General features: G+C 36.7%; 1 protein-coding gene across 2 annotated transcripts in view; it reads left to right on the top strand.

The window, feature by feature from the left end:
• The window catches only part of ITGAV (integrin subunit alpha V), a 105715-nt gene that overhangs the window by 75769 nt on the left and 12560 nt on the right, over nt 1-17386 (top strand). For both annotated transcript variants that reach the window (XM_018054400.1, NM_001314184.1), the window contains 10 exon segments: nt 644-702; nt 2194-2348; nt 5467-5604; nt 9214-9281; nt 9890-10037; nt 10568-10660; nt 14945-15024; nt 15396-15476; nt 16280-16385; nt 16952-17110. In XM_018054400.1, the coding sequence (XP_017909889.1) occupies nt 644-702; nt 2194-2348; nt 5467-5604; nt 9214-9281; nt 9890-10037; nt 10568-10660; nt 14945-15024; nt 15396-15476; nt 16280-16385; nt 16952-17110 (1087 nt within the window).

Raw genomic sequence — 17386 nt, forward strand, 5'->3', positions numbered from 1 at the left:
TTTCAAGGTTTTTGCTTATTCTGGTAACAATGTGAAGGCTTTGAATATGTTAACTAGAGCAGTAGCTTTCATGTGTTTTTGATTATAGGATGAAATACATTTTACATCATAATCCAGTAAACATACATTTTTAAAACTTAAGTTTCATGAAATCTTACCCTTGAAACTTACGTCAATTTTACACATATATTATTTTAAAGATGCTGGCCACAACCCAGTAAACTGATGTCATGACCTAGTAATAAGCTGTGAAAAATGCTGTTCTAGAGGAGCTCACTAATTAAAGGGAGCTTTGCGGGGCTTTTAAATAAGTGAGATATTTATTTTAAATTTGGACTGTCATTTTCCTCATTTAGATTTATCAAAGAGATTCTATAAACTTGAGAGGTGGTTAGGGATTTTTTTTTCTTTTTTGTCTCATTAAAGTATCATGAGTGCCTAAACTACTTAAGAATAAGTTAGAATATTCTGTTTAGTTTCATATATAATAGTAATATTGATATAAAGAAAAATATAAGGCTTCATAATATAAGCCAAGTATTAGAAATGTAAGATTTAAAAAAGAAGAAATGTGAGATTTAGGTTATATTAAAAAATATTAAAATGATTATAGGATTTGTATGTATTTTTTATTTTTTTACAGTTTTAATGTCAGGTTTTGCTTAAAGGCTGATGGCAAAGGAGCACTTCCTACGAAGCTTGGTAAGTATTCTATGGATAAATTATATATAATGGTGCTGCATATGCAGCTCTTAATTAACGTTTTAGGATGTTTGAATAACTATTCAGATGTTATTTTTTTTTTATTTGAATGTTTATGTTAAAGACATTTAAAATTACAACAAAATTATTTTGTTTGGCAGCTGTTAAGCCAGTTCAGAGATAATACATTTACTTATTGGCATTCTGAAAAATCAGTGATAAGGCCTTGAGAAAGTTAAAGTTACCCATGTGAGAAAAATGAACTTCAGGAAAAATTAATCTCATTGTTTATAAAGTCAGTTACCTACTGAGAAGTTTATATTTTATGTGTTGGAGAAACCCTGGTAATTTCAGGAGTAGAGGTGATTTAGAAAGAGAGAAGGAGAAAAAGTTTTGACCACTAAATTTAACCCACAGAGAAAATACTAACTTCACTCTTTTTTTCCAAAAAATTGTGTATGTGATTCTGAAAGCAAGGTAGGAGAATTCAGTAACTGTTGGGAGATTTGTCGGTGTAAATGCCAAGAAAGAACAGTGAAGCTTTTACTAGAGGACTGAGTCTGTTGGGAGGTGTGTTTGTGTCTGAAGTTCACACAGGGTAGCAAGGAAGGTAATTTTTCAGTTAAGACCTGAAGGAAATGAAGGAGCTACGGGATACCTGGACAAGAATTTTGCAGAGGAAATGGCAGTTTCAAGAGGCTAGAGGCAGGCGCTTGCTGTCTCTCAAAGAGTGGATGGAACAGAACTAGAAGCAAAATAATCCTGGGTTTTCACTCAGATTTGTTATGAAGTTCAGCATTTAGGGGAACTTGAAAGGAGACTTGTGGTTTTAAAGATCTGCATTCTTGTCTCCTTTGAAGAAACTATTTAAGAAGAACTGAATCTTAAAAGCTAGTAATCTAGCAACTGTGCTTGATTCTTGGCTGCGCATTCTTTTTAAGACGATTCCTGACCTAGTCAGCTTTGTTTAGGCATTTGCTTCATGAGAGATATATTTACCTGATAGTTTGATATGGGAGCTTCATTAGAAATAGGAGTTGCAATTGATACAAACTGCTCATTCATCACAGTAGTGAATGTATGGGTGCAGATTAGTAAACATTTCTTACTCACAATCAGCAGGAGTGCTGCTACCTGCATTAGTGGTGGAAGTCTTAATTATTCACATATCTCATTTCTGAACTTCCTCCTCTCAGCTTAAGTTAAAAGAAAAAAAATTTCCTTCTGTCTGCTAGTTGTTTTATCATTATCTAGTGTCTGAATTATTAGATGATATTAAGTTGGGAATGGTTGGATTAATTAATTATTAAATATTCAGAATTAATATGTTGTGGTCTCACTATACCGTATAGACTTTTTCAGAATGAATTAGAAGCAAGTTACTTCTTAAGAAATGTCTGTGTATCTGTCTTTACATGAAAACTTGAGATATTTAGGACAGGTAGGTGTCCATAAAGATTATGTTGGTTATAAATCCTTTGGTTTGTATAGACTTCCAGGTGGAGCTTCTTTTGGATAAACTCAAGCAGAAAGGAGCAATTCGACGAGCACTCTTTCTCCATAACAGGTCCCCGGGTCACTCCAAGAACATGACCATCTCAAGGGGGGGACAGATGCAGTGTGAGGAGCTGATCGCATATCTGCGGGTAAGACATACTTTTATGTTCCTTATCTTTCTATGTATTATTTTTTCATCTGAATGATTTTTCCTTTCTGTAAAATGTTTTTGGTGGTGAATAAACAAGAAAACAGAAAAATGCAGTTGAGGAAACTGGGCTTTTTAAAGAGTCAGACTTGAGTAATGGACAGCGACTCTTGTCAGACTGGATATCACACGTGGCCTTATTAAATTATGACATACGTATTACTGGACTCTCAAGACCATAAAAGAAATCCACCCCTACCCAATTAATCAATTAAAAACTCCATTGGCTAAACCTGACTTGTGAGTTGTAAGCAAGTGTGTGAGTCAGGGTAGCTAGGTGGGGAGGGATGGAACCTGGGCAGAGTGGGAGCAGTACTTGCAGACACCAGTATGGGGTTTCAGACTCACCCGGGGCCTGCTGCAAGCTAGGGGTCTGACCTGAACCTCCTATTAGGTCTAGATTTTCCCACAGGGCTAAAGTGTCCCCAAAACAAAGATGACCCTGACTCTTGCAAGAGTAAGTGCAAGTTTTCACCAGAACAATCTAGTACAGGTCGCACAGATTAAGTTCAAATCAAATAGGAATTTATTTCTAAAGTACTAAAGAAACAGAAAGTAAGCCATTAGAAGAAACAGCAAACAAATCTTAGTCCTAGAAAAGTGAAGTCAAAGTCGCTCATTTGTGTCTGCCGCTTTGCCACCCCATGGAAAGACTTGAGATTTAGAATTATCAGTTACAAAGTATAAATGTATATAAAATATTGAAAGAAATAAAGGGTGAAATTTGATTTAAAAGATAAAGGTATCACTAAATATATAGAAGACTCAACATAATTAATAAACTCTATATAGAACTTGGCATCCAACATTTAGAGAATATAAAAGTTCCCAATATACATATAGGAAGTCTGAACAAATTTGAGAAAATTGAAATCATAGAATATATTCTATTTGATTATAGTGCAATTTTAAGAAATCAGTAACAAATTTAAATTGAGAATTAGGAATTGTGATTTTTAAGCAACTTATAGAAAAAAAATCATACTAGAAATTTACTTAGAAGTGAATTATAATGAAAATATCAATATATGTAGGATATCCCAAAAGCATAATGTAGAGGTAAATGTATGTAGCCTTAAATACTATTTTAATTTAAATGAAAGCTTGAGGGAAAAAGTGAAGGGGAAAATAAACCCAAAAAACCTCCACAAAATTAAAAATTTAAAAAGGACATTCCTGGTGACTCAGCAGTAAAGAATCTACCTAGAGTGTGGGAGACCCCAGGTTCAATCCCTGGGTTGGGAAGATGCTCAGGAGAAGAGAATGGCTACCCACTCTGGTATTCTTGCCTGGGAAATCCCATGAACAGAGGAATCTGGAGAGGTAGCAAATGCGGTAGCAAAGAGTTGGACATGACTGAAGCAACTTCGCTCGCAGGCACATAGATAATGGAGGAATTAAAATAATAGAATATTATGAATAACCTTGTACCAAGAAAACAAAAACATTCTTAGAAAAATATAACACAGTTGTTACTTGAAGAAATAGAAAACCCAAACAATCCACTTAACTATATAAACCATTCTGAAAATTGAACTGGCAGTTTAAAACTCTTTACAACAAACAGATCACAAGACCTAAATAATTTTATAGGCAATATTGTCTAAGCTGTCAGGAATGAGACGTTGCAATATTAAGCTCTTTAGAAAAACAAGATGCATTTCCAGTTTATCCTCTGAAGCTAGTGTAATTGATACCTAGACTGGCCAAGGATAGTATAAACAAGAAGAATTCATGAGTCTTACACAAAGACATTGATATAGAATTACTAACCAAATATAAGCAAACTCAATCCAAGCTGTTTATAAAGAAGATTAAAAAACAGACCAACTTGCATGTATCCTAGAGTGGGTTAACATTAAAAGTATAGTGTAACTTCACACATAAGTAGACTGAAAACATGGCCATCTTACTTGAAGTGCAAGACAGGTTTTTGATTAGATAACTGTTCATGATATTTGCAAACAAGACAAATACCTCAAGCTTCAACTATGAAGAAATACCATTTTATACTCAAAGTCTACCAGTACCTCTTGCTTGGGCCAGATGTGAATTAATGAGAATTCTTATGTGTTGCTGAGGGCAGTGTAAATGCTGTAAAGATTTTGGAAGATAATACAGTATTATCTTAGCTGACAAATCTCCTTTCCACTGTGTAGAATGATACATTTTTTTTTTTGTAATAGCAAAAATAAACCAAAACCCCAAAGAAATCCAAAAAAGAATTGATAAACTGTGGATTTATTATAAATATTACTCAACATGGGCTTCCCTAATAGCTCAGTTGGTAAAGAATCTGCCTGCAACGTAGGAGACCCTAGTTCAGTTCCTGGGTTGGGAAGATCCCCTGAGGAAGGGATGGGCCACCCCACTCCAGTATTCTTGGGCTTCCCTTGTGGCTCAGCTGGTAAAGAACCCTGCTGCAATGTGGGAGATCTGGGTTTGATCCCTGGGTTGGGAAAATCCCTTTGAGAAGGGAAGGGCTACCCACTCCAGTTACTCAGCAGTAAAAATTAACCTTGCTACATGCAATAATGCGAATGAATCTTCTAAAAAAGTGTTGAAGCAAATAACAGAAGAATACATATGATCTCATTTTAAAATAAACAGGGAAAGCAATCTGAAGAACATGCTGTTGTAGAGACATATACACTAGCGTAAAACCACTGTGAGCAAGCTAATGGAATGATTACCTCTGGAAGACAAAGGGATGAAAAGAGCATGTAGCTAGCTTAAGCAATATAGGTAATGTCCTGGTTATTATTTATATTGGGTGTATGTTGGAGTCCTCATTTTATTAACAGGTCTCATATATTTTTGTGTGAATCAAATATTACATTGCAAAACAAAGTTGGTTAAGGATTCTGAGTGGATAATGATAGTCTTCTTTATGGATATCCTACTCTTATGTAAGTGTAGTTTTACAGAGAGTTTTGGTAGAATTGGATCAAGGGGTGAGTACAGCTGGCTTTGTATTGTGTGCTTACGGATTTCTATAGATAGCTTGATGTCTTACTTAGGTTGATGTCATAATTAATTCAAAGCTTTTCCATTTTTAGGATGAATCTGAATTTAGAGATAAACTCACTCCAATTACTATTTTTATGGAGTATTGGTTGGATTATCGAACAGCTGCTGATGCAACAGGGTTGCAACCTATTCTTAACCAATTTACCCCTGCCAATGTTAGTCGACAGGTACTGTACTTTATTTTGTTCTGTTATCTTTTTTTTTTTTTTTTACTTTACAATACTGTATTGGTTTTGCCATACATCAACATGAATCAGCCACGGGTGTACGTAAGTTCCCACTCCTGAATCCTCCTCCCACCTCCCTCTCCATACCATCCCTCTGGGTTATCCCAGTGCACCAACCCCAAGCATCCTGTATCCTGCATCAAACCTAGACTGGCGATTCGTTTCTTATATGATATTATACATGTTTCAATGCCATTCTCCCAAATCATCCTGCCCTCTCCCTCTCACACAGAGTCAAAAAGTCTGTTCTGTAATTCATCTTTTAATTAGCATAAAGGATTGCTTTTATTTTATATTTTTAATCTTTTCTACATTGGAGTATAGCAGATTAACAATATTGAGATAGTTTCAGGTGCACAGCAAAGGGACTCAGCCGTACAAGGATTGCTTCTATAATGTTGCATTTTTAGTCAGAGAAGTCAGAGGGGAAGAGACATTCAAAGCCACTCAACTTATACGCAGAGGAAGACAGGTCGCATTTTGAATACATAAAACAACAAAGTAATTCAAGGAAAACAACAAAATGCCAAGTAATATATAGTATTTTAGTATTTTGCTAAACAAGTTTATGTTATCTTTGATTTATATTTTAAAAACTAGTGTATATACACACATATGCATATATAGTATATAAATCATTCTTTAGATAAAATCAAATACAGCAACACAGAATTTTATAAGGAATATATTTTATATGTTAGCTATATTTTACAGTTTTAATTTTATAATTTATAACTATCTTATATTTATTTTGCATGTAAATAGTATAGATGGTGCTTTCCACTACCCATTCGTATAGAACTTACAAACATTGTTCTTAGTTCATATTTTTTATAATTTATATTTTTAGGGGATGCACAGTCTTACTTTGATTAATAATGAACATATGAGCCTCTTATAGTCTGTTGTTCAGTTTTACAGTTTTTTAAAAAGTTAATTGTTACTTTTACATTACACATTTTGATATAGGACTTATGATTATTTTCTGTTTATAATTCTGGAATTTTTTGGAGACCATTTATTAGTGTTAACATTAGTTTACTGGGATGACCAATCTCTTCAAAACCAATATAATTTAAAGGCAGCTTATCAAATTGGCTAACTTTGGAAACTGATTTGAGGGGAATAATAACTTTAACATTTGGCTTTCTTCCCTTTCTCCACCTACCCTTCTTCATTATTTGAATCTTTGTTTCCTTTGTGTCCTACTTTTGTTTCAACAAGGACATTGTCTGCTCTTAGGCATCTTTCTTTCTGTATTCTTAGTTTTATTATGAACTCTCATTTCTGTGTTAATTATCTACCCTAACATGCTTATTTACTTGTCTCTAAAATGGCACTTTATTTCCCTGGTCATATTACTCACTTTTTTTTACTGTACACTCTTTAAAGTATTGCTTTCTAATAGAAATATAATGTGAGACACATTCATAATTTAAATTTACTGATCAGTAACATTAAAAAAAATAGAAAACTGGTGACTGTAACTTTAATAATATATCTGTATTAGTTTGCTAGGACTGCTATTACAAAGTGCCGCAGAATGGGTGGTGAAATAATAGAAATTTATTTTCTCACAATTCTGGAGGCTTAAAGTCGGAGATCAAAGTGTGGGCAGTATTGGTTTTCTCTGAAGCTTTTCCCGCTGGCTTGTAGTGGTCACTTTCTCCCTGTGTCTTTATGTGATCTCCCCTCTGCGTCTGTGTTCTAATCTCCTTATAAAGCACCAGTCATATTGGATTAGGGCTTCCCTCATAGCTCAGTCGGTAAAGAATCTGCTTGCAATGCAGGAGACCTGGGTTCGATCCTGGATTGGGAAGATCCCATGGAGAAGGCAATGGCACCCCACTCCAGTACTCTTGCCTGGAAAATCCCATGGATGGAGGAGCCTAGTAGGCTGCAGTCCATGGGGTCACAAAGAGTCGGACACGACTGAGCGACTTCACTTTCACTTTCATGCATTGGAGAAGGAAATGGCAACCCACTCCAGTGTTCTTGCCTGCAGAATCCCAGGGATGGGGGAGCCTGGTGGGCTGCCGTCTACGGGGTCGCACAGAGTCGGACACGACCGAAGTGACTTAGCAGCAGCAGCAGCCTGCCCCACCCCCGCCTCCTGGTTGTTCATTGAAATGTGTATTAAGTTCTTACTCTGCGTAAGATACTAAGTATATAACTGTAGAGATTTAGTTCTCTGTGAATGAAAGATAGTGCTATTTGTCCATTTCTGAAGCTGTTCTTTCCTGAGAGTGTATTTTAATGCTGTAGTTGCACCAATGCCAGCTTAATCCTTTTTCTTCAGTGTAGAGTGGTAGTTAGTCAAATATCCCTTTATTGTAGTTTATTAATCTTCATAATACTTCTCATTTCAAACTTCAGATACTCATCATTCTAGCTGGGACTTTTAATACACACCATATCACATATCATTAAATCCACTCTTAGTTCATGAACTAAGTTGGTAGTTGATTGTCTTTGGTATGACTTGTATAGTTACGTCAAAGTTCTTCTAATAATCCTGACCTTTTCCCCCCAACTTCTTGAAGCACATAGCAGCTGTTTACATCTAGGTCAGTGAATTAGTTAACGTGTATTGTTGGGTTTCATCCCAATTACATTGTCAGTTCAGATCTCTATCATATAATTTTATTCTGGGAAGCCATATATCCCTGTAACTTGAAAGTACACAGTTTTGTTATTATTGTTTTCAAGAAAGCCTGTCACTATTTTTCCCCTTTGAATCTTTTTCTTTTCTGTTTGCCTTAGGACCTGAATCCCTTTGGATGTTAACAATAGACAAACGAATAATGGCTTAATCATTTTTTTCTTTCCTCTTTTATTAATTTTTAGGTTTCTTATTTCATATCCTGCCCAACTTCTGCTTCCTCCACTATGTCTTTCTGTTGGATTTTCCACAGTGTTCCGGCTGACACATCATATGGTTATATCTAGAGGGAGAAAGTGTTGAGGTCTTGCTTATTGTATCTGTCTTGGATCTGCTGACCTAATGCTTCTGGTTCCTTTTTCTTTCTCTCTTTCCAGATGGCCATGCCAATGCGGAACTCCTTTCATCCAATTTCTGTTCCGTTTGGTCTGTCTGTCTGAATTGCTGCTATGTATCCACAGGTCCTTATTCTGTGCTTCAGAGGCATAGTCTGTAATGAGAAATTCTGTAAAGGAGCTTCTTTGGCCCAAGATCACACAACTTAGCAGTAGCAGATTAAAGCCGAACTCTAATTTCAATTTTATTTTCTATTCTACACTTCATTCCAAAGTGGTAACAGCTTAATTCGAGATAGACCTAAAAGGTTCCATCTAATTGTATTATATCCTATGAATCTTTTCCTTCCTTTTCATTCTTACTAGCTAACACTGACCTGTTTAAAAATAGGCGGCCATGATCCCTTTTGCATTCAGGTATATATATAAGTTGAGTGTACATAAATATATACATGTATATTCATATACATCCATATATATATTAATATACACTGTATGTGTGACCTGTATTGGTATCTATTCATGTAGAAAAAAATAAAAACTTTTTTCTAGGCTCATATTCTACTTGACTGTGGTGAAGACAATGTCTGTAAACCCAAATTGGAGGTTTCTGTAGATAGGTAAGTTTTGCTCCAAATAATAGACTGTATAATAAGAAATTGAAATGAAAGAGCACATTTTTCTATTAAAGTAATAGCAATGAGAATTAGTTAAGTTGGAGGATAATGCATGATTTTCAGTAAAGGAGTGAATATTGAGCTTTAGAAAAATAGGCTGTATGTTTCACCAGCTGCCTAGGTTAACAGATCTGTTTTCATCAGTATGGAGTAGTGTCACAAAGTAGCATTGTATTCTCTTAAAGATTGTCTCTTAACTAAAGGACGTATTACCATTTTGTATGATGTATAAATTATAGCAAATATTGGAAGTATCATGACCAGGGGATTAGTTCAACTTTTAGAAAAAATCAGGAAATTAATAAGTACAAAGGGATATAAAATTATTTCCATAATAGATTTGAGTGATAGTGATATGAGAAAGGCATCGGTATTTTCTTTTATTGGGAGAAATGTTGAGTTTGCACCCAGTGTGCTATTTCCAGTTCGGTGTTGATCTGTGCAGTGATCTCAAAATATCCTGAGACGCTGTTGAACATGTCAGTGCTTTGAACAGTCATGCTCTTGCTGTGCAGTCTTTCTTCATTGACTAGATTTGTATTAACTTGTAGTGATCAAAAGAAGATCTATATTGGGGACGACAACCCTCTGACCTTGATTGTTAAAGCTCAGAATCAGGGAGAAGGTGCCTATGAAGCCGAGCTCATCGTTTCCATCCCGCTGCAGGCTGATTTCATCGGTGTTGTCCGTAACAGTGAAGTAAGCAAGCTGCCTCTTTAAAAATCGAAATGCGCTCGTGGTTCACATTAACATTAATGAGCAGCTACCCTATTTATTATACTACAGCTTAGCTGTTCTACCTAAGGCTAAATTGCTAGACAATAGAGTGCCTGTCTTACATAATTCTTTTCAAGCCTAGTACTTTGCATAATGCATTGATATGACGTTTTAAAAATTGCTAGCTAAGTGCCTGACACAAGGTCAGATGGATAAAGTGTCTAAGCCTGGCCATCCAGTAATTTGTCAGAAATAATATGGTTATGTTTCTAAGTCCTCTAGGGATCATTCAGAAACAATTTTGCATTTATTTGTGGCAACTGAACACAGTTCTGGTTCCCCCATATCCCTCATTACTCAAATAGATCTGTTTGCTTTGTAAAGCAAGAAACCCAAACATCCAACTGTATGATATTGTCTAGAAACTTTACAGTTTTAGTATGGCTTCTGCTTTTTTGTGTGTGTGTGATTAATTTATTTTCACTTCAATCCTCTTTCTTCATTTATCAAAGGCCTTAGCAAGACTTTCGTGTGCGTTTAAGACAGAAAACCAAACCCGCCAGGTGGTTTGTGACCTTGGAAACCCAATGAAGGCTGGAACTCAAGTAAGACATTTTAATTAAATGGGTCTCTTTTGTTCTTTCATAGAGATTAGCATATTTTTCTGTGGGTTTGTCCACAGTCATTTGTTTGATTATTTTTAATTTATGTTTTGATTATGGTGGGTCTCTATTGCTGCACGTGGGCCCTCTCCAGTTGTGAACAGAGGCCACTCCTTTCTGTGGTGCTCGGACCTCTGGCTGTGGTGGCTTCTCCTGTCATGGACACGGGCTCCAGTAGTTGCAGTACGTGGGAGAAATAGTTGTGGCTCGTGGGCTCTGGAGCATGGGCTCAGCAGGTGGTGCATAGGTCTAGCTTTGTAGCATATGGGATCTTTGGGGCCTGGGATTGAACCGGTATCCCCTGCATTGCAAGGCAGATTCTCAACCACTGGACCACCAGGGAAGTCCCATAGTAATTTTTTTTTTTAATAAAAACTTCAAAATAGTTTTCCAGTTGCTTTTGATTTAGAATGTAACGATTATTAGAGCTTAGTTTTGATTAAGATACCAAAGTAGTGAGTTTTGCTATTACCTGTATTCAGTAAGCTGCTCTTTGTCTTCAGTTTGGTGAATGAGGACTGAGATCGTAACTTTGATATTTTAAACTGATGCTTTAAAGCTCAAAGCTACTCTGACAAATACCGAGACTGTTGTTATTAGGTGAGTTAGAGTGATCTCATTAATTGGGGTTCCCTGGTGGCTCAGACTATAAAGAATCTGCCTGCAATGCATGTAGGCCCAAGTCCTATCCCTGGGTTGGGAAGATCCCTTGGAGAAGGGAATGGCTACCCACTCTAATATTCTTGCTTGCAGAATTCCATGGACAGAGGAGCCTGGTGAGCTACAGTACGTAGGGTTGCAAAGAGTCAGACACGACTGAATGACTAACACTTTCACTTCACACTTTATTAATGTGAAACCTGTAAGGTCATCCCATTAGGATCAAACTGCACATTGGTTGGATCAGACTCTTGTTTAGGTGGTGGAGAAGGGAGCTCAGAAGCTTGAGAAGAAGCACTCAGTGGATTGCTTCCCAAGTCTTCTAAAAACGGAGACAAAATATATCTTTTTGAATTGCTAGTATCAAGGGGGAAAAAAGCAGCAGTATATTTCTTGTTACCTTTTCAATAGAATTTAATTTATTAATAATGACACATCAGTTCAGTTCAGTTGCTTAGTCGTGTCCGACTCTTTGCGACCCCATGAATCACAGCACGCCAGGCCTCCCTGTCCATCACCAACTCACGGAGTTCACCCAAACTCATGTGTATCGAGTTGGTGATGCCATCCAGCCATCTCATCCTCTGTCATCCCCTTCTCTCCCTGCCCCCAATTCCTCCCAGGATCAGAGTCTTTTCCAATGAGTCAACTCTTCGCATGAGGTGGCCAAAGTATTGGAGTTTCAGCCTCAGCATCAGTCCTTCCAATGAACACCCAGGACTGATGTCCTTTAGGATGGACTGATTGGACCTCCTTGCAGTTCAAGGGACTCTGAAGAGTCTTCTCCAACACCACAGTTCAAAAGAATCAATTCTTTGGTGCTCAGCTTTCTTCACAGTCCAACTCTCACATCCATACATGACCACTGCAAAAACCATAGCCTTAACTAGACAGACCTCTGTTGGCAAAGTAATATCTCTGCTTTTTAATATGCAATCTAGGTTCATCATAACTTTCCTTCCAAGGAGCAAGAGTCTTTTAATTTCGTGGCTGCAGTCATCATCTGCAGTGATTTTGGAGCCCAAAAAAATAAAGTCTGACACTGTTTCCACTGTTTCCCCATCTATTTCCCATGAAGTGATGGGACCAGATGCCATGACCTTAGTTTTCTGGATGTTTCATCAAGAGCCTTTTGAGTTCCTCTTCACTTACTGCCCTAAGGGTGGTGTCATCTGCATATCTGAGGTTATTGATGTTTCTCCCGGCAATCTTGATTCCAGCTTGTGCTTCATCCAGCCCAGCGTTTCTCATAATGTACTCTGCATATAAGTTAAATAAGCAGGGTGACAATATACAGCCTTGACGTACTCCTTTTCCTATTTGAACCAGTCTGTTGTTCCATGTCCAGTTCTAACTGTTGCTTCCTGACCTGCATATAGGTTTCTCAAGAGGCAGGTCAGGTGGTCTGGTATGCCCATCTCTTTCGTAATTTTCTACAGTTTATTGTGATCCACACAGTCAAAGGCTTTGGCATAGTCAATAAAGCAGAAATAGATGTTTTTCTGGAACTCTCTTAGAAGATCTGTGATAATTGTTACTCAGTCACTCAGTCGTATCTGACTCTCTGCTCCCCCATGGACTGCAGCATGCCGGGCTTCCCTGTCCTTTGCTATCTCGTGGAGTTTACTCAAACTCATGTCCATTGAGTCACTGATGCCATCCAACCATCTTGTCCTCTGTCATCCCCTTTTTCTCCTGCCTTAAGCCTTTCCCAGCATCATGGTCTTTTCCAGTGAGTTGGCCCTTCACATCAGGTGGCCAAAGTATTAGAGCTTTAGCTTCAGCATCAGTCCTTCCAATGAATATTCAGGGTTGATTTCCTTTAGGATTAACTGGTTTGGTCTCCTTGCTGTCCAGGGGACTCTCGAATCTTCTCCAGCACCACAGTTCAAAAGTAGCAATTCTTAGGTGCTCAGCCGCCTTCATGGCCCAACTCTCGCATCCGTACACGACTCCTGGAAAAACTATAGCTTTGACAATAGGGACCTTTGTCGGCAAAGTGATGTCTCTGCTTTTTTAACATGCTTTCTAGGTTTGTCATAGATTTTTTTCCAAGAAGCAAGTGTCTTAATTTCATGGTTACAGTCATTGTCTGAGTTGATTTGGGCACCCAAGGAAATAAAGTCTGTTACTGTTTCCATTTTTTTCTCATCTGTTTGCCGTGAAGTGGTAGGACTGGATGCGATCTTGATTCCTATTTGAGCTTCATCCAGCCTGGCATTATCTGTGAAAATATGGGCCTATAAATTCCATATCTACCCTTATAGATAGTGTCCTATTAGATGTTATTTAAGGGTACAGACTTTCAATGACTAGTGAATAAGTCCTAGAGATCTAATGTGCAGTGTAATGATTACAGACAACAGTATGTGACATCGTTGCCGTTATTGCTGCAGTGGTAATCACGTAATGTATGAAATCAACATGTTGTAATACCTTAACTTTACACAGTGTTGTGTGTGAAATATTAATATATTTCAATAAAAAATAAATATTCCATATTTCTTTAAATATATCTCCCCTTAAAAGTCATAATTATTTCTAGATATATGGTCTCTTGGGGAAGATGGCTTGAACAGAGTCCTCAGAGTTACATTTGTCACTTGTATTTAATGCAGTGTTTTATTAAGGAGTGAACGTGCCTTTTATTTTCTCACACACTCATTCTGTCTAACTTTCTTACTCACTGTGTATTCAGGACAGATAATTCCAGGTTAATTCTTACGGCTGGCTCCAGGCTTTGTAAAGTTAGAGGTGGTTTGATGAAGTCCCCTGGAAGGGCCATTTTTAGATGTCTTTTATATGACTTCCAAGAAGCCTGCTTTCTCTAACTTTGTAGCTCATTTGTTTTCTTTAAAATAATTTTCTGCCTGCAGAAGTTAAGCTGTTTGTTATTGATGGACTTGTGGGTGGCGCAGAGAAATTCTGCTTCTGGCCCTTCGTCTGTTTCTTCCTGCTCTATTAACACAGGTTCAGGTGTTAGCTTCCTGTCAGTAAATCTTGTGCATAACTACTGTACTTTCATTGGATCAGTGGTTTCTCTTGCATTTTTCAGAAAGTTAATATTAGTTGACATTATAAGGAGATAATAAGTTAATTTTATAAGTAGATATGATAATCACTGTTGTTAAACAGGCTCCATTATGGATTGGCCTGAGTATCTTAATTAATAGGGATTTGATAGAAGATCAGACTTAGGGCCTCCCTGGTGGCTCACTGGTAAAGAATCTGCCTGCAATGCAGGAGACACAGACGCGGGTTCGATTCCTGGGTCAAGAAGATCCTATGGAGAAGGGCATGGCAACTCACTCCAGTATTCTTGCCTGGAGAATTCCACGGACATAGGACCCTGGCATGCTACAGTCCATGGGGTCGCAAAGGGTCGGACATGACTGACGTGACTGAATAGCAGCAGCAGCAGCAGGCTTTGTTATTTTTGCTAGAGTACTTTCAGTTTTAAGTTCAGAAATACCCTGTTTTAGATCATTCTTTTTTCTTTGGAGATTGCATTTGAAATTTCACTTGTTTGACATGTTTCTAACTAACATTAACCTTTTTCTCCTTTAGCTCTTAGCTGGTCTCCGTTTCAGTGTGCACCAGCAATCAGAGATGGATACATCTGTGAAATTTGATTTACAAATTCAAAGGTGTGAAGACAACTTTTTTTCTGTCTATAATAACTTTCGAGGAAATAGGGTTTGTTATAAATATATTTTGCAGTATACTTAAGTATTATGGAATAGGATAGACTAAAATTTTAGTACTTAGTTATCAAATTTTAAGACCAATATTTACATGATAAGAATAATTTTATTTTTGAATTTTAAGACAAAAATAAAAGTTAAGTAAAAATCATCTTAGAATTAAATGCTAATGAAATAATTATTTTGTGCAGTTTGTCATTTCTTTATTGCTTTTCATTTGTTCACTTTTAGTTTCACTGCATTTGCTTCTGTATGATTTTGATGATAATTGTGCTCATCAAATTCAGTCCTAAATTTATTTTTTTCTTTTTCAGCTCCAATCTTTTTGATAAAGTAAGCCCGGTTGTGTCTTACAAAGTTGACCTTGCTGTTTTAGCTGCTGTTGAGATAAGAGGGTCAGTATGATTACCCAGTTGAGTATCTTATTTTCATGATTTAAACTACTTTAAAAAGTAGTTACTTTTCTTTTTACATTAAAAAAAGTTTATTTATTTTTTAATTGAAGGATAATTACTTTACAGAATTTTGTGGTTTTCTGCCAAATATCAATATGAATCAGCCATAGGCATAGATATGTCCAGGGCTTCCCTGGTGGCTCAGACAGTAAAGAATCCGTCTGCAATACGGGAGACCTGGGTTCAATCCCTGGGTTGGGAAGGATTCCCAGGAGGAGGACATGGCAACCCACTCTAGTATTCTTGCCTGGAGAATCCCCATGGACAGAGGAGCCTGGCAGGTTACAGTGGGTCAGACATGACTGAGCGACTAAGCACAGCACATAACATATGTCTAAGTCTTAGGCCCCTAACTTCTTTTGGATAGTATATGTTTCATGGTGATTTTACCAGAACTATAGCTTCTGTAGGAATAAGAAGGCTCTGGGTGTATTCCAAAGCCCCAAATATTTATTTGCTAATTCTCTGGTAATAAACCAGACATGGCAAAAGCAGCATAAAATAAATTTATTGAACTCTTAGCAGAAATGTTTGCCTATTACCAATTCATCTGTTACACTGGATTCAGTAAAGAAGAGTTTGTATGTCCAGCTATGCGTGTACACATACAAGTATAATTTTTTTTGTCTTTGGTGCTTTTTTAAAAATTCTGATTTTATTCATTTGGATACTAGATACTTTTGAAAAGGAACTGACCATATCATTTTGATATTCATGGTAGGTTTTCTTTGCTCATTGTTTAGAGTCTCAAGTCCTGATCATATCTTTCTTCCGATTCCAAATTGGAAGTACAAAGAGAACCCTGAGACTGAAGAAGATGTTGGGCCAGTTGTTCAGCACATCTATGAGGTTTGCAGTTGGATTTAATTGATACCTGGTAGAGAGACAACAGAGGGAGGAACAGATAGGCTGCTTTTAAAAAACAAGTCCAAAAAACAAAAAGAAAACAAATCTATGTAACCTGTATGTAAACTTTGCATAGTTTAATTTTGTACCAGAGATTTCTTAGAATTTTTTCCCCATTCTTAAGCTCATTTCCATTAGACGACTAACTTCAAGTGGTAAAAGAAAGCTGTTTATGCAAACTGTTGTTTAAGACCAATTAGTTATACTTGGATAAAAGGAATAGGTCATTGAGTAAAATTTTGGTTCTGTAGGAAGAAAATTTTCTATGCCACTTATCAGTAACTGTTGCATATTTTCCTCTTTTGTTTATATTTTCACCCTGACACACACTGCCCTATTCGGAGGCATATGTTGAGTTTGATTCTTTTGCATACTAATGATCATGATTAGAGTCACTATGGAAACTCCACTGTTATTCAAATGCTGTTGCTTCAGGATTCCTAAAGATGATGTAGGGGACGGATTATAGATTTTTGCCCAAAGTATTTACATTTTCTTTTCCTCGTTAGCTGAGAAACAATGGTCCGAGTTCATTCAGCAAGGCAATGCTACATCTTCAGTGGCCTTACAAATATAACAATAACACCTTGTTGTACATCCTTCAATATGATATTGATGGACCAATGAACTGCACTTCAGATATGGAGATTAACCCTTTGAGAATTAAGGTAATATGCTTCATAGCAGCTGTTTATTATGCTGATGTTTTATTGCTTTTCTTTCTAAATCTATAAAAGAAATGCATAAAATAAAGCAATTGTTTTAGTAATAAATCCATTCTGCAAAAATATTTTAGTTCATAACCAGTATGCAATGGATTAGATTCTTTATTTGTGTAATGAGTAAGGATGAATTCTATGACGTTCTGCTGAACCATTTATTTATGTAGCATTTAGTAAGCCTCTGGAGATATTCTTAAGTGATCCAGTTTGACTTTGGTTTCA

Source organism: Capra hircus, chromosome 2, assembly GCF_001704415.2.
Source record: "Capra hircus breed San Clemente chromosome 2, ASM170441v1, whole genome shotgun sequence".
Classification (NCBI taxonomy): Eukaryota; Metazoa; Chordata; class Mammalia; order Artiodactyla; family Bovidae; genus Capra; species Capra hircus.